We start from the raw sequence: 18,224 nt of genomic DNA on the forward strand, positions 1-18,224 counted from the left end.
TGAATGTGCTGGCTCAATGGCCTAATTAATAATGCATCCGACTCCCAAGCTGGGGATTGTGGGTTAAAATCCTGCCAGGGTTGAATATTTTTTACCCCTTCCTTTTTCAAGTCTTTTATATCATTTTCAATGTAGTCTTGTACGATGAACAAAGCGTTTAGTTTGTATTTAAAATATATCTTGGGGAAAAATAGCAGGGGCATAGAAATGTGCCCTTTTTGTGTACAAGATGGAGGCTCATGTACGAGCCAACATTAATGACAAAAACAAACAAAGGGGCACATAAGACATAATAAAGGGAGCGGGAGACAAGATGGGGAGAGAGGGTGAAGCACACAAGTACAACATTTGAGAGCAGGGACATCAGGAGATCTGTGGGAGGGAGAGGGCTTGGGGGGTGGGGGGAAGGTGGTGTGGGAAGGGGGATGGTGGGGGGGAGGTGGTGTGGGAAGGGGGATGGTGGGGGGGAGGTGGTGTGGGAAGGGGGATGGTGGGTGGGAGAGGTAAAAACCACATGGATTCAGCTCGGACTTCCAGGAAAGAAGTCGGTATTTCAGAAAAGTGGATCTGAGCTGAATTAACGGGGGTAGAAAAGATCAAGGCTTTGGATGGGGGAAGATAAGAGATGGTGGTGAACAGCTGTTTTGAAGACCTGGAGGAAGGAGTGGGATTGAAGAGAGTGAGAGAGAGTTTGTTCCAGAGGTGGGAGAAAAGAGGATTGAAAGAGTGAAGGTGAGCAGAGAATCTTGATTTTGGCAGTTTCACCAGAAGAGGGTTGCTGGCAGATCTTGTGCGACCTGTAGGAGTATTTGGGGGACAGAGCCCAGACAGGGCTGGGGGGGCCCGGCCAGAGAGGAGTCGGTAGAAGACAGAAAAACCACCAACCTGCCTGCGGTGAGTGAGTGAAAGGCCCTCATAGTTAGCTTCATCGCGGGAGATTCCAATTATTCTGAAAGCTTTGGTTTCAACAGGGTGAAGCCGAGCTAGGTGTGAGGCAGGAGCACCAGCTCAGAGATGAGAGCAGTATTCCATTGAGCTGCGGATGAAAGCCTTGTATGTGGTGAGGAGCTCAGGTGTGCCAAGGAAGGACTTTGCACGACGGAGGATGCCCAGTCGGCGACTGGCTTTGGAAGCCAGCTTGGAAATGTGGTTTTCCCAGGAAAGGTCATGGCAGATTGTGAGACCCAAGACCTTGTGTGACAGATCTTCTTGGAGAGGATTGTTGAGAAAGTAGATTGGGAGGGTTGTACAGACGGTCTTTTAGGAGAGATATCGTGAGAGTGTGAGATTTGTCAGGATTGAAAGACATGGTCCACTTGTTTGACCAGTCTGTGATTTTGTCCAGGTCTGCAGAGAGTGAGGAGGCTGCAGACTGCCGATTGGAGGGATGAGGTATGTGGCGGCAGAGAGTGGAGTCATCAGCAAAGAGATAGAGAGGATTTTCCAGGGAGTCGGAGAGATCATTGATGAAGACCAGAAAAAGCACAGGGCCCAGAACACTGCCTTGGGGAACTCCAGCCAGAACAGGCAGGGGAGGTGAGAGAAATCCATTCAAGGCCACACTTTGAGTATGACCTGAGAGGAAGTTTGCAAGCCATGCATGGAGATTTCCATGGATACCATAGGAGGAGAGTTTGGTGAGCAGAGCGGGGTGTCAGATCGTATTGAAGGCACGTGATATGTCAAGGGAGACAGCTCTAATTTCCTGTTTGACATTGAGGACCTCCATCCATTGTTGAGATAGCAGAAGCAGCATGTCCAGAGTAGAGTGGCCTGGTCTGAATCCAAATTGATGATCCGAGATCAAGCCATTGGAGAAGTGGAAGGATTTGATATCCGAAGCAATGATGGATTCCATGACTTTGCTGATAATTGGGAATTGGGAACTTTACATGGTATGTGGCAAACTAAAGAAAAGAAATGACATTGTTGGGTAAAATGCCAGGGGCATAGAAAAGGCCCCTTTTATATATGCCATGTGGCAAAGTGTAGAAACGAAGGGACATTCAAAAAATATTCCCGTGTGCGTGCTGAACTACCGTTGTGTTCTTAGGAGGAACCAAGTAATGCTCTAGAAATGTTCATATGAAGGGGCGCCCTTCATCTGGCAATTAAAATCCATTTACTTCTTCATGCAGCTGAATGAATCAAATTGGCGCCCCTTTATACAGAACTTTTCTAGAGCATTTCCTGGTTCCTTCTAAGAACACAAGGGTAGTCCAGCATGCAAGCTAGATTTTTTTTTGAATGTCCCTTCTTTTCTATACTTTGCCACATGGTGCATACCATATATAAAGGGCCCTTTTCTGTGCCCCTGGCATTTTACCCAAGAATATGTATATATATATATATATATATATATATATATATATATATATATATATATATATTGTTGCGGTTTTGTGTTTTTGCAATAAAAGGTTAATTTCCCCCTCAGTTAGTCACACTACAACATGTAGCCTCGTTTAAGATCAGTTATCTCCTATAGTGCCTTTTTCGAAGGGATTTGTCGATTAAAAAGGATGTTGTTAAAGGAAGTTATTTCATAGTAAGTGTAAGCATAGACCTTTCCTCTGTGTAGTTTTGCGTTGAGTAGAATAATGAGAGTTGGGTCCTTCCAATGCTTTATGCCGCCTCGATGCTTTGGTTTTTGGCGCAAATTAAACACGAGGCCCGCCTGACAAGTCGAGGCAGGCCGAAGGAAGGCGGAGGAGGAGCCGACGGTAAGCGTGAGCCGCCAATCAGGGCTCGAGGGGAGTGGCTTACGACTGTGGCAAAGGCGTGGTTTGGAACATTCGATGTGGGCTAAGGGCGTGGCAATATAACCCTTTGCGCAAAGCCCCCACCTCAGTTCTGAGGAGAGGTGCGCTGAAACAAGTCAAGCAGTTTTGAGGGGAGAGGCCCTTCAACAAGTTGAACGCTCGGTTGAGCTTGAGGCAGATTCTCTATTGAGTTACGCGAGTGAAAGCGCGCCGTTGATTAATCGCGCTGTGAGGAACCGCCGAGCCGGGCGAGAGACGTGCATATTTGCCTGCCTGCCTTTGTTTGAGATATGTGCCGCCAGGATCCCTCCCGCCTGCCTGCTTGCCTTCATCGAGGGACGTGCTGTGACCGCGGACGGCCACGCCGGAGGGAGCTGTTCCTGAACAACGGAGCTGGCACGTTCAGCGCATGAACATTTCCTTCTTTCATTTCCCCCCCTGTAAGTGTGAACGGGCCCGTGTCTGGGGAATAAGCTAAGACTGTATAAGATCTGCCCTGTGTCTCTGCTTCTACCAGTCATTGTAAATAATAATTATTAAACGTGTTATTTCTTTGATTCGACCGTTTCGTCCCTTCCATCTATTGATTAAGCGTGGTACGAATTATATCGCTCTAATCTGGTTTCAATACTAAGTTAATTGCATGGACCACGTGGTACGCCATCCGCTCGGACGTACTCAAATCACGCGTGGTTCTTCCGAGACTTGATCCCCGCTTCCGCGGCAGCGTAGATACTTAGGTACGTGCGAGAATTGTCCCGAAACCCTGTCCTGCGTCTGCCCGGGAGTGGCGATTCAAATCTCGTGGTTGCGACGACCCAAAAAGAACAAGGGGCTTAATCTCCCCTTGGTAAGGGCAGGAGGGTCACGTGAAAACCGTAACATTTGGTGTCAGGAGTGGGATTGGACTTGGAGTGCGCTTCACGCACTCCAAATTATGAGCGAACGAAATTTAGTATAAAATCCAAAATTATATTCGTACCATGGTTGGCCAAGGCGGTCGAATGCCGGTGGGGGTAGAAATAGAGGAAAAATTGATGACCCAAGACCAGGAGAGACAGTTGGTAGTGGAAGCAGAAAAGGGTGCGGCAGCTGGTAAAGACAATGGCGGTGCCTCGCACGTGGCGGCGGAAGCCGAGCCCACGGTGTCAGGGGACGTAGACCTATTTATGGCACAAATGAGGACATTTCTGATCAAGTGGGCTGAAGAAATCAAAAAGGATACCCAGGGGGACAAACCCATCAGGGAAATGAACGAAATGTTTCATCAAATAAATAGAGACATGAAAAAGACAAGGGAGGAATCCAGGTGCGACATGGACACAATGGGGGAGGACATTGGGCGCAGGTTGAGCGAGGAGGTCGCAGACTCGCAGTGGTACGTGACGAGGTGACGCGGTGTGAGGAATGCGTGGGGAGTGAGCTGGGGCAGAGCACAGCCAAATTGACGGGGGCTATGGAAATCGCGACATGGGGTGTAGAAAAGCCGACGGTTGTCGCATTGGAAAAATGAAATTTTATGGGCGCCGGCGGTCGTCGAAGAAATAATTGGAATTGAAGAAATGATTGGGGTCGAAGAGACGGGAGAGATAGGAAATAAATCACGGGAGAAGGTAATGGAATGCACACAAAGTCTGTATTCACACCGTGATGCCGTGCCTGCTAACCCCAATAAAGGTTTACAGGTGCTGGCGAAGAAGCCGGGGAAGGAGGACCCTGAGGTGAGAAATAATGGCGCGAATGTGTTTGGCGCGAACGGGTTTTTGGCGCGCTTGGTACAGAGACGAAACCCGGGCGGTCGCGGGAGGTCCATTGTGCGGTGTACGAGGGCGACTGGTGCGTGGTACGAGAGAGAGTGTGCGCCAAAGTGTGAGCGAGAAAAGTGTGCGACAGAATGTGCACAAGAAGAGTGCGTGGAGAAAAAGTGTGCACCAGGGTGTGCGATGATTGGGTGTGTAACAGGAGAGTGCACACCTGTGGGTGTTACAGACTGTGTGTGGGAAGAGTGTGTAACGGAGTTTGTGAAAGGCATGAGTGCGCCTAGGTGTGCAGGTGCGAGTACGGTGTGTGAGGGAGAATGCACACCAGAGAATATGGAAGGAGAGTGTGCGATGACCGAGTGTGTTACAGAGAGAGTTGGAGAAGGCACACCAGAGAGTGTGGAAGGAGAGTGTGCAGTAACGGAGTGTATGGGAGGCGCGGGGACGCCTGGGTGTGCGAGTGCGGAGTGCGTCGCGAGTAGTGAGGACGCGGCTCATGCATCGATACAGACCGGGGGGGGGGGGGGGGGGGGGGTAGCGCGTCGGGGGTCGGGTAGCATACGTGAGTCCCAGGGTGAGTTGTGTGCAGCAGGGACCGGCTGGGATCGGTGCTGCGGCGGTTTCACAAGGACCGCTGTGCACGACCCGTGCCAACCCCGCACTGTATGGTTGGTGCCGTGCCATGGCGGCAAAGGCGATCGGCGAGGTTCAAGGGGAGGTAGGAGATTTCGGAGCCGTGCACCTTGGCGGATGCGGTGCTCCGACCGTGGGCGGTTGGGTCATCGTGCGTGGGACCGTGAGGCCCCGTGCAGGGATTGGGCCCTGAACCTCGGCCCATCCATACCTCCTCTCCTGAATCGAAAATGCCTGACGGTCCCAACATACAGGAGACAAACCACCCGCATGGATCACTCGGCCCTATGAGGCCGAGCCATGACAATGTACATCCACTTGGTGAGGCTCGTAGAGTGTAGCGGACTGATGAGGATAGTGTACCCTACATGGGGGAATGGTAGTTTGACCATTCCTCATGCGGCCAGGGCCCATGAGCATTAGTTTAGGGGGATGGCAGTGATAGGCACATGGGGGTGCCAGCAATGGTTACCTCCATGGGGCACCGAAGCTAGCCGAGGGAGGGCTAGGATAATGTTAGGGAACTAGAGGACTTTAGAGACATGAGATTTAAGTAGTGACACTGTACCTATAGTGGGGACGTAGGTAGATTAGATGGTTCATAATGACGAAGGTAGTGCATAATGTAACGGGACGACGGGGAAGCACGAGAGTAGGGGAAGTAGTTAGCTAGATGATGCTGTGTGTGTGTGGAAAATAAAAGGAATTGTGTTTGGAGGTGTGTGAGCACAAAAGGTGTGCCAGATATTTGGTATGTGAAAGTAGTAGTGTGAATTGACTTGCATGGTGTGCAGGACGAAAGGTGTGTGAGCACAAAAGGTGTGTGAGACAAAAGGTGTGTGTGAGATAAATGGTGTGCGAATAAATGGTGTGGAATGCTTGGTGTGGGAATAAAAGGTGTGGAATGCATGGTGCGAAGGAGTGAATGGGGGGAGATGGAACCCATTCACGGATGCCCAGGGTGGGTAGTGTAAAACCAGGTAGAGGGCATAGGCAAAATTTGTATGGATATTGACACCTGTGTTGTGGGCAGTAGCAAGTAGTGCTTTGTAGGGTGCGTGAGTATGTGACATGGCTGGTCGTGTGGTTTAATTTGTAGTTATGGTTATTGACCATAATTGTCCCAATTGGTTTCCGGAGTAACCAATTCCCTTGGGGTTTCAATTGCATGCAGTTCGAATCCCTTGGGGGTTATGCTCGGAACGATACCAGTTGGAGGTTATAGTCATTGACCATGACATTACGTCACCAACTCCCTCGGAGTTTCAGTTGCATGCGGCTCCAATCCTTGGGGGTTGTGGTTGTTGCGTTACCATTTGTAGTTACGGCACTCCGCCACTGGTAGTTTGTCGGCCAGGGGAGGCCGCAGGTAGGCTCTGGGAGCCGGTTAGTTATAGTGAAGTTTGTGAGTGGGGCCCGAGGATCCAAGGGAAGGACCCGGGTTGCCCAATGCCAAGGTGGGCATCAGGGGGTAAAGTGCCAGGAGGGGCCTTCCCCAGTTAGGGTAGTTGTGAGTTGTTGAGTGGGGCCCGAGGATCCCAGGAGAGGACCCGGGTTGCCCAATGCCAAGGTGGGCATCAGGGGGTAAAGTGCCAGGAGGGGCCTTCCCCAGTTAGGTAGTCGCAGGAGCAGGTAAGCTCGGGTGGCGACTTCAGTGGCGGAGGTGCGCAGGTAGGTAGACCTGCTAGTGGAGCCACACGGCCCAGCCCCGAAATTGTGCAAGGGCACAGAGTGAAAATGTTTTGGGAGTGAGACCCAAATTTTGGAGAGCACCGCAGAGTGGGCAATGGGAATTCGGATTTTTAGAACCACATAGTTTAAAGAGGCCGATTGGCAGGGTACGACCCCGGGCAGTTTAACAAAGTAATGTCAGTAGTGTAGTTAGGAGATGAGAAATCCCTTCGCACCATCCACAGCCAATCACCGAGGAGGACGAAGCTCCACACCAGGGCTCTGTAAACGGTTTGAGTTGTGAGACGCATCATGACGTAAAGTGACATTGTGTTTGTTCCATTCCTTCCTTCCTGGGAGGGATTGGGAGACAAATTTGAGATAGAGGGGGATATGGGAGACAAGACGTAGAGACGAATTGTAAATACAACGAGGGCTAGGGTAGTGTAAGCCGACGGTGGGGGGTATGGACGGTTAGAGACGAGCCTGCTCTGCTCGCTGTTCCGCGCCCCTCACCTTGCATTACCTTGTATTTTTGTGTGCCGTTGCATCCTTTCCGCTTTGCTGGGCGTGCTTTGTCTCTCCCCCCACTCCAGGACCATTTTGGAGGTGGAACTGTGCAGCACCATCAACCTGTGCAGCATCCCTGCTGCACTTTGCTACTTCTGTGCAGCCAAACTGTACAGAATTTGCTGCCACATCCTTTTGTTAAAACTTTGCTGCACTTGTGCAGCACTTTGCGGCCACAAACACTTTGCTGCACCTTACACACTTATGTACCACAAGCTTTGTGGCTTTGCACCTCTGCTGTGCAGCACCTTGCTGCAACATCACCTTGCATCTTTGGACCACTTGTTTTGAGTGACATTAATGTCACGCAGTCGGACCACATAAGGTTGGCCCTGCCTGGCAAAGAAATGAAATAAACGCATTTGTTGTGCATTTTTATTATGGTGTGCTAGGGATGAGAAGATTTGTAAGTTAGATAGCCCTGAAGATCCCCAAAAAATGGCCTGTATGCTGGTCCTGGGGCCAGCTGGTTTGATAGGCACACAGAAGAAGCAAGAAGCAAGAAGCAAGCAGCAACTGTTCTGATTATTATGATTGATGTGTTGTATTTTTGCTGTGCTTTCTCTCCCCTCCAATCTTCTCTTCCAAAAAAGGACAGGTCCTGGGTCATAGAATTGTAAATAAATTAAGTTTTGTGCTTGTAAATATAAAAATGCTGCCCACCGGCTATGTGTTTAGTTTGACAAATTCCGGAATTCTGTTAGTTGTGGGTGTGATTCTGTTAGATAGCTACTCAACGCAATAGGGGGGACATATTTAGTGTTTTAAAACTGTAGCATACACCGGTTAGAGTAAATGTTAGGGGGAACCACACCTATATGTCACATGTAAAAGTAAGGTTAATTTTGCATGTCATTCTCAAAACCGGCCGTTTCATTTGTTGGGTTCGACTCGGGGACGAGTCTGACGAGGGAGAGGGGTAGTGTTGCGGTTTGTGTTTTTGCAATAAAAGGTTAATTTCCCCCTCATAGTCACACTACAACATGTAGCCTCGTTTAAGATCAGTTATTTCAAAGTAAGTGTAAGCATAGACCTTTCCTATGTGTAGTTTTGCATTGAGTAGAATAATGAGAGTTAGGTCCTTCCAATGCTATATGCCGCCTTGATGCTTTGGTTTTTGGCGCAAATTAAGCATGAGGCCGGCCTGACAAGTCGAGGCAGGCCGAAGGAAGGCGGAGGAGGAGCCGACGGTAAGCGCGAGCCGCCAATCAGGGCTCGAGGGGAGTGGCTTACGACTGTGGCAAAGGCATGGTTTGGAACATTCGATGCGGGCTTCGGGCGTGGCAATATAACCCTTTGCGCAAAGCCACCACCTCAGTTCTGAGGAGAGGTGCGCTGAAACAAGTCAAGCAGTTTTGAGGGGCAAGGCGCTTGAACAAGTTGAACGCTCGGTTGAGCTTGAGGCAGATCCTCTATTGAGTTACGCGAGTGAAAGCGCGCCGTTGATTAATCGCGCTGTGAGGAACCGCCGAGCCGGGCGAGAGACGCGCATATTCGCCTGCCTGCCTTTGTTCGAGATACGTGCCGCCAGGATCCCTCCCGCCTGCCTGCTTGCCTTCATCGAGGGACGTGCTGTGACCGCGGAGGGCCACGCTGGGCGAAGCTGTTCCTGAACAACGGAGCCGGCGCGTTCAGCGCATGAACATTTCCTTCTTTCATTTTCCCCTGTGAGTGTGAACGGGCCTGTGTCTGGGAAATAAGCTAAGACTGTATAAGATCTGCCCTGTGTCGAGGGGACTCCACATGCAAAATTTGCATTTATGTTTATTTAAATTATACAATGGACTACAAAATGTAAATGTTTCTTGATATTTTAAATATTATATCACCTTTATCTATCAATATTGTTGAAATGAAGATCAAATAGCCGTATGTTGAAATATGTTGAAAAAGTCAAAACTTTACATGGGATGTACTTACTTTTTCACGTGACTGTATGTTAGTGATGACTATCATGGGTTGTGCGACGATGGATGGCAGTGAGAAAAAATGATGAGCTTGGTTTGACTAACTAACTAAAATTACCCGAATTTTATAATGTGCAAGGAATATTGTAGTAAAATTTGTAAAAATTGATGATTTAATGATTGTTTTCTCTTTCTTCCCTTTTCATTCTCAGAAAAATTTGTAAAACTGAAACGGCTGATGGCAGGGGGGTCGCGTGTGTTTCAGGGTTTTGAGAAAGGGGTCGCGAGTACAAGAAGGTTGGGAACCACTGCCCGAGACTTAATAGTTTGTAGCACGGGCTTTGGACAAAATAACTGCAGTCAAGAGCTTTCTGTAGCCATGAATGAGCTTCCTCCACCTCTCTTCTGGCAGTTTGGCCACTCTTCTTGTGAAAACTGCTCCAGTTCTCCCAATTTTGAAGGGTGCCTTCTCCCAACTGCTGTTTTCAGATCTCCCCACAGGTGTTCAAAGGTATTTAGATCTGGACTCATTGCTGGCCACTTCAGGACAGTCCAGCGTTATGTCGAACCATTCCTGGGTGCTTTTTGAAGTGTATTTGGGTCATTGTCCTGCTGCAAGACCCATGACATTCGACAGAGACACAGCTTTCTGACACTAGGTTGAACATCTGACACTAGACACCCAGTGCCAGAGGCAGCACAGCAACCCCAAAACATCACTGAATCTCCTCCATGCTTGACTGTAGGGAAGGTGTTCTTTTCTTTGAAGGCTTCATTTTGTTTTCTGTAAACACAGAGATGATGTGTTTGTGTTTTACCAAAAAGCTCCAATTTGGTGTCATCTGTCTCCAGGACATTTTCGCAGAAGGGTTTTGGCTTGTTCAGGTGTGTTTTGGAAAACTCCAGTCAGGCTTATGTCTCTCTCAGCAGTGGGGTCCTCCTGGGTCTCCTGCCATATAACCCCCTTTCATTGAGTTGGCAATGGATGGTGCGAGTTGAAACTGTCGTACCTTGTGTCTGAAGGTCAGCTTGAATCAGTTTGACAGTTGATCTAGGTGCTTTCTCCACCATTCGAACAATCCTTAGCTGTAATCTTCGATCAAGTTTTCTCTTTCGGCGACGTCCAGGCAGGTTGGCTACAGTGCCATGGGCCTTAAACTTCCTGATAACATAATGTACAGTGGACACAGGAACATCAAGGTGTCTGGAGATGGACTTGTAGTCTTGAGATTGTCCCTGCTTGGCTACCATCTTGTGTCTGACCTCCTCAGTCAATTCTATGGTTTTCTTTCTTTTCTCCATGCTCATTGCGGTACACACAGTGACACAAAACAGCAGAATGACTCCTTTACTCTATTCAAACTGGTTTAATGAGTGATTTTTATATTGTAGGCACCTGCCACTCATCACAGATGAGTTCAATTTCAAAGTAAAGGAGAATCACCTGCTCGAAATCTAATTATTTCTAACAACTTCCAAAAGGTGCCAATAATATTGTGTGGGCCATTTTCGGATTCCTGTGTGAAATAAGCTGAGATGTATTAATTTTTTTTCACTTTTTTGTTTTGTTCCACTGTAAACCAAAGAAATACATTTGTGGATACCAAAATATATTTTAATTTCAACAATTTTCTGGAAGAAATGGTGCATTATTTGAAAACAGTGCAAAGGTGCCAATATTTTTTGGGCCCGACTGTATTTGCAATGATTGTGAGCAGAGATGAAGGTTGAATGTGAGTCAGAGGAAGAAGACGATTTTCAAGACTGATATGCCACATCCCTTGCACGAATGGCTGCAGAACAGAAATGGTTGAAGCAGGAATTAGAAGAAGAGATATTCGAAAAAGAGAAGGGATATAAGCCTCCATTCCTGTATCAATAACTTCAGCCATACGTTCTGCAGAGTTGCTTGAGGAGAGGCAGTAATCCTCCCAAAAAAAGTCAAAATTTACTTTCGGCATGTCAGTCCAGTCATTGCTATTAAAGTGCCAATACTGGCCTTTAGAGAGAGCAGTCAGAGGAGGTGGGATGCTGAGTAAAGAGACATTTACAAGAATATGGTCAGAGGAACCAATCGGGTGTGATATTGTGTAGCTGTGATGCAATGGAGGAGGTGAAAAACAGGTCCACAATATTGGGAGAGTGGTTACCAATTGATCACACTAGTTATTTTAAAATCTCCATTGCACTGGGTCCCTTTGCTAGTTTTAAAAGCAAACAAACAAAATAACGAAATGCTTCTTTTAAACCTTTCTTCATGGATGTTCATGAAGTATGAACTTTTATTAGTTGTTGTACGTACAGGGAGACATTTTGGCATGAGCATGATGGACTGATGAACTTTTTCCCACGTTTGATATTATTTGTGAGATTTATGGCCACAAGTGTGCAACAATTGCTACATGGGTTTCCCCTTCGATATCAGCAGTACACCACCCTCACCTGTGATGTTGTTTGGGCATGTGTCCAGTTGAAACCTGAAGCCAGAAACACCAGGCCATACAAGGGCACAAGGCAGCCCTTATGCATCATGGTCTTGACCATGCGAAGCACTGAGTGGTTTCAGTTGGCTAAGCAAGAAAGTTCTGCCAAGAAAGGGATATTAAAAACGCTTTTGATGGACATGTATGAGTATATTTTAATTGTGTTTGAACCACTTGACGTTATGTGAAAAGTTTTCTTGTACATTACTGCTTTCTTTTCTCACCAGTGGAAATCCATCCCACAATCCATCTTAAACCGTCTTTCAATTTAATGTCTACCTCACTGTGTGCAATTTTTTGTGCTGTGGAAACTTTTGGTGAAACTCCTGGACATTTAAGCCTTACTGTTTACCACCATTCATTTGTTCCTCTTTTCTCTCACCTGTGGAACCAACTTTCTCCGTCTGTTCAATGTCAGTCGTCCGTCCGTCGAGTGTTTCAAAGATGGCTGCTCACCTCAGGTCACTTCTCAACAATACTCATGATCTTCTCTAGCATCGATAACCCTCACCGAGCCCACCCGTTCCTGTCTAGGGTATTGTCTTTTCTCCCATCCTCCTTCACCCACCTTCCCTTTTATTTGTTCCACTTCTCTTTCGTCTCCAGTTTTCCCCTTTCCACTTCTTTCAACCACTTATTTGTTGCACTTGCGTTTGTATCTCACTTGTCCACTTTCTGTCCTCTCTTCTCCCTTTATTCTCTCATTCTTCCCCTCACCCATTCTTCTTCCAAGTGTTCTTCCAATGTAGTGTCCTACCCTGCTGTTATCTTTCCTTCCTTTCCACTTGTCCCCAATAACCAAAATAAAGGAACGGAATACAAGTGCCACAATACTATAGAGTAGGAAAAATATTGTTTGTAGTGAAAATGTATCAAAGTTGAACCCAGGTGTGATGCTCACTTAAACCACTGAGAGGTGTCTATAAGACCTCGGACGTCCGCGACTCCGGGCCACTCCTGCGACATTATTCTATGACATGTAGACTCGGATGGTACGTACATGCAGATACTCTAGGCTTGCTTGCATTGACTAATATTATCGATCCTTCCTATATGATGCCAAGATCCTGATATATATTGCATGATTGTATTCTACAGGATGATGCCAGAGATCTGATTGTTATTAAACCTACCTATGGGACAGAGTTGTGGACTTGATTGATTCCTACAACATTGTTAAAAACATATTGTAAGCATAAGTATAGCACGTTCAAATCTGGAATTGTAGAATCATGGTCAGCATGCTCAGATCCATTGGGAACACCAAACAGGCCAATCCTGTTCTGTGTTCTAGCTCTTCTATGAGCCTCGACTCTGTATACAATTTGTCAAGCAATTTCGGTCTTAAACAAGATTGTTTCAGTTCCCTAACACCATTATTTCATCATACATTTGACAACACTAATTCATTGAAGTCTCCCCACGTCCTGGAAAGAGGTAGCTCTTCAGCCTTTCAACATTTATGTTGAGTGGAATACTCAAACGGATGATTGATATATAATTTTATCCTGGACAATATGATATAATGTTGTACGGTATTTTGAAACTTACTTTCAGTGAATATGTATTTCACTTTAGTTTTGAAAGCAAAAGACATCAATTCCAACACTTACCCAGGACTCAGTTGAGTTTGTGGTTGCCTCTTCACTCCGGGGCTGCTGCCTCTGTTCGAAGCGAAATACTAATGGTAAAAATATGCAAACATTGTTCCTCCCCTACTGTGTGTAATGTTTCTATGCAAGTTCATATTTCTTGTTCTTCCACTTTGACACAAGAACTTTTTTTTTTTTTCCTCTCTCGCTAAGCATTGTTTCATTCTCCAGCACAGCCCCAACTCAGGTGATTAAATTACCTCTGAATGTTCAGTACACAGAGAATAAGGAAAATGAGGAAAATAAAAATTTAACCCCCTAACTTTTTATTTTATTTAATGGAACTTAGCTTGGTCACAAGTAAACAATTTTGAAGTATGCTATCCTGATAAGTAAACTAACCCTCCATCTTTGAACCCTTCTTCCTTCTGTATGTCTGACTACCTATTGAGTGTGTCTTTGTCGGTACGTATCGAACAAGGTAGACAAAATGGAAATCTTTTTAGTTAATAGGAGTGCTTTATTTTTATTTGGTGTGGCCTCTTCTTCTTCATAACATTTCTGTTATAATTGGCCCATCCGCCTATGCAACGCAGGATGAGGATTTACGTGTGTGTGTGTGTGTGTGTGTGTGTGTGTGTGTGTGTGTGTGTGTGTGTGTGTGTGTGTGTGTCTGTGTCCATCCATCCAGGCCAAACATATTTTTTTTAAACCATTTGCTTTCATTTTAAACCATTTGAGCTTTTGTTTTTCCTTTGACGTTTTCACTGAATTGGTTCACCAATCAAAAGCTGGAAATGTATTGTTTTTAACATCCAAAGGTCAAGGTAACAGCAAATGATTTTGCAAGTACTTGTCTATGACTGCTTGTTTCTTTGTCTCTCTGTCCAGGCCATAACATTTTTACCCTTTGAACTTTTGTTTTCAAATTTTTAACACACCTTTATTATGAGAACATAAAATAATAATAATAATAATAATCATTCATTCCACGTCATGAGACTCGTAGGAACTGTTGAAGCAGTTTTATTGGCTATGTACTACAATCCTGGACGCATGATACTCAAATGGCTCATTCTTCCAAGTAAGCTGGTACTCATTTTTCCGATCTCGAAAGGATGACAGGCTGAGTCAACCTACCTGGTGTTATTTCATCAGCATGACTGGGGCTCAAACTCAAGACCTTAAGGTCTTAAGCCAGCCACCTTAACCGCTAAGCGAACACCAAGCTTAACATAATCTTTACAAAGGTTGAATATCATGTCATTGTGCTACTTCGCTTTTAAAAGAATCCCCGAGTTAAATTTTGAGCTACAAATGTCCAAATAGAGAAAAATGGGGTATCTTAGTGGCCTTGTTTTTGCTGCCCTTGGTGAGACTTGTCTTCTAATCCTCTTTCCATCAAAGGCTTTGCAATTAAATTGAGTCATGACTTTATGTAGACCGGGTTCTTTGTTTAGAACATGTTGGAAGTCTGTGCACCATACTCTCAGTTCCTGCTCCGCTTATGCTTGCTCCCAATGAAGTCCAACTAAAACTACATTGGGCGAGAGTTCCTTGAAGTGTCTGTGTGTATGTGTGCACATGCCTGCCATTTCTAGGCTGGTTTAACTGGTTTAGTCCATTGAAGAATGGTCAAACGTCATCATCTGAAGGATTGTGAATGTCGAATCACCTTGTCTCCGTAGATTGGGTGTGGTGAAATCGTACTGGTGCCCCACCCTCTCCGATTCAGATCTGGGAGGAGGTGGAAATGCTCCAGTGCCACCACCTCCCAATGTCCCCCCCCCCACACCCCCCCCCTTCCTCCTTGTGCCACCTTCAAATACACATGCTTCATGATCGATGTTTAAAACTATTTAATTGTGCAGATGGAAAAACTTCCAGGTGGTAGTGATAGGGTGGTTGTATGCAGCATGTGGTTGCTTGGATGCATCATTTTCAATGGGTGTGGCTGTGCTGCAGATGCAGTGCCCCCCTATTACCAGTAAGCTGGTACTCATTTTGCCGACCTCGGAAAGATGACAGGCTGAGTCAACCCATGGCTCCTTTCAACGCCTTTGAATTGGCAATACAGCGTCACCTCATGTTGTTTTCCATCCCCACCAATTATCTTTCCCACCTGACCAGTATCCTTGGTCCTCCGCACTTCTTCAACATGATTCATTTTGTGCTAATTTTTTTTTTTTTTTTTTTGTATACAAGATCGAGGCTCGTGAATGAGCTAACATTAATCACACAAAAAGACAAACCGACACACAAAACACAAAAAACAAGGGAAGCGGCAGACAAGATGGGGAGAGAGGGGGAAGGACACAAAAGAGAGGGCGAAGAGGGGGAAGGACACAAACACAACATTTGAGAGCAGGGACATCGGGAGGACTTGGGGGGAGGTGGGAGAGGATTAAAACATATGAACACTGCAAGGACTCTGGGGTGAATTACCGGGGGTAGAAAAGATCAAGGTTTTCGATGGGGGACGATAAGAGATGGTGGTGAACAGCTGTTTTAAAGACCTGGAGGGAGGAGTGGGATTGAAGGGAGTGGGGGAGTTTGTTCCAGAGGCGGGAGAAAAGGGGAATGAAAGAGTGAAGGTGAGCAGAGAGCCTAGACTTTGGCAGTTTAACCATAAGAGGGTTACAGTCAGATCTTGTGCGACCTGAAGGAATATTGGGGGGACAGAGCACAGAGAGAGCTGGGGGAGCAAGGCCGGAGAGGAGTCGGTAGAAGACAGAAAGACCACCAACCTGCCTGCGGTGAGTGAGTGAAAGGCCCTCGGCGTTGACTACATCGCAGGAGATTCCAATGATTCTGAAAGCTTTGGCCTCAACAGCGTGAAGCCGAGCAAGGTGTGAGGCAGGAGCACCAGCCCAGAGGGGGGAACAGTATTCCATTGAGCTGCGGATGAAAGCCTTGTATGTGGTGAGGAGCTCAGGTGTGCCGAGGAAGGACTTCGCACGACGGAGGATGCCCAGTCGGCGACTGGCTTTGGAGGCCAGCTTGGAAATGTGGTTTTCCCAAGAAAGATCATGGCAGATAGTGAGACCCAAAAGCTTGAGCGACAGAACTTCTTGGAGAGGATTGTTGAGAAAGTAGATGGGAGGGTTGTCCAGTCGGTCCTTTCGGAGAGACATTGTAAGAGTGTGAGATTTGTCAGGATTGAAAGACATGTACCACTTGTTTGACCAGTCTGTGATTTTGTCCAGGTCTGCAGAGAGCGAGGAGGCTGCAGACTGCCGATCTGAGGGAAGAGGAATGGAGCGACAGAGAGTAGAGTCGTCAGCAAAGAGATAGAGAGGATTTTCAAGAGAGTCAGAGAGATCATTGATGAAGACCAGAAAAAGCACAGGGCCCAGAACACTACCTTGGGGAACTCCAGCCTGAACAGGAAGAGGAGATGAGAGAAACCCATTCAGGGCCACACGTTGACTACGACCAGAGAGGAAGTCCGCGAGCCATGCGTGGAGATTTCCATGGATACCAAAGGAGGAGAGTTTGGAGAGCAGAGCAGGGTGCCAGACCGTATCGAAGGCACGTGAAATGTCAAGGGAGACAGCTCTAATTTCCTGTTTGGCGTTGAGGACCTCCATCCATTGTTGAGAAAGCAGAAGCAGCATGTCCAGAGTAGAGTGACCAGGTCTGAAACCAAATTGATGATCAGAGATCAAGCCATTGGAGAAGAGGAAAGATTTAATATCTGAAGCAATGATGGATTCCATGACTTTGCTGATAATTGGGAGAAGGCTGATTGGTCTGTAGTTGCTGGGATCTGTTTTTGTACCTTTTTTGTGCAAAGCGGTGATGTTGGCTGATTTCCAAGCAGATGGCAGATGACCTTGAGCAAAAGAGAGGGTGAAGAGAACAGAAAGAGGGAGTGAAAGAGCAGAAGAACATGATTTTAGGACCCATGGGCTGATGCCATCAGGACCAGTTGCAGAATCAGAGTCGAGGGTTGACAGAAACTTTTCCACCTTGTCAGGAGGAAAGGACACAGAGTCCAGGAGCAGCTGGGTACGACTGGGTACGGTGGGTACAGAGAGGGATGGGTTTGGGACACAAGATTTAGAGGCAAACACAGAGTTGAGGCATTCAGCTTTTTTACGTGCGGAGTCAGCCGTTAAGCCGTTTGAGGTGAGGGAGGGGATGGAGGGGGAAGAAACACCAGAAACAGATTTGACCAGACGCCACCAGGATTTGGAAGAGGGAGACAGATAAGAGAGTTCGGTCTTGAGAATGGTGAGATATTGTTTCCTGGCTCTCCTGAGGGTGGACACACACTTGTTTCGGGCTTTGTGAAAGTAAATGAGATTTCCTTCCGTTGGATTTGCTTTCCAGGAGACGAAAGCAAGTTGTTTCAGGGCAACAGCCTCACCACAAGATTCCGTGTACCATGGACGGGAGGAAGGGTATGACAACTGAAGACGAGATGGTATAAATCTGTGCATGAGAGCAATTTACTTTGAAAGAATTCCCAGGATGAGTTGATGTCAGAGGCGGTAGAGATGGGAGACCAGTCCAGATGATTGATGGCTGCTTGAAGACCGTGCCAGTTGGCCTGAGTGAAATGCCAGACTCGTCGACGCTGAGGAGGCTCTCTGAGAATGGTCAGAGAGATGTCCACTTTGACAAGCACATGATCAGATGAGCCGATTGGAGCAGAAGAAGAGCAGCAGACATTTTCAGGGAAGTTTGTCATAACCAAATCCAGAAGAGAAGATGCTCCGTTGACTGCGATCCGGGTCGGGAAATTGACAGATTGTGTCAGTCCCAGTGAGTCGCAGAAGTCCTTTGCTGAAGAGCCATGGCTGGTGAGAGAGGTACCCACACCCAGCCAACTGGCATGGTG

At 46.9% G+C, this 18,224-nt stretch overlaps 1 protein-coding gene across 2 annotated transcripts in view; it reads right to left on the reverse strand.

Moving 5' to 3' along the window:
* LOC137438846 (adhesion G-protein coupled receptor F3-like) overlaps positions 1 to 12,009 on the reverse strand; it is a 134,875-nt gene extending 122,866 nt beyond the window's left edge. For both annotated transcript variants that reach the window (XM_078767322.1, XM_068134263.2), the window contains exon 1: positions 11,746 to 12,009. In XM_078767322.1, the coding sequence (XP_078623448.1) occupies positions 11,746 to 11,847 (102 nt within the window). In that variant the 5' untranslated portion in view covers positions 11,848 to 12,009. The remainder of the gene's footprint in view (positions 1 to 11,745) is intronic.
* Positions 12,010 to 18,224: the final 6,215 nt, after the last annotated feature.

This window comes from Myxine glutinosa, chromosome 13 (genome assembly GCF_964187855.1).
Source record: "Myxine glutinosa chromosome 13, kmMyxGlut1.1, whole genome shotgun sequence".
Classification (NCBI taxonomy): domain Eukaryota; kingdom Metazoa; phylum Chordata; class Myxini; order Myxiniformes; family Myxinidae; genus Myxine; species Myxine glutinosa.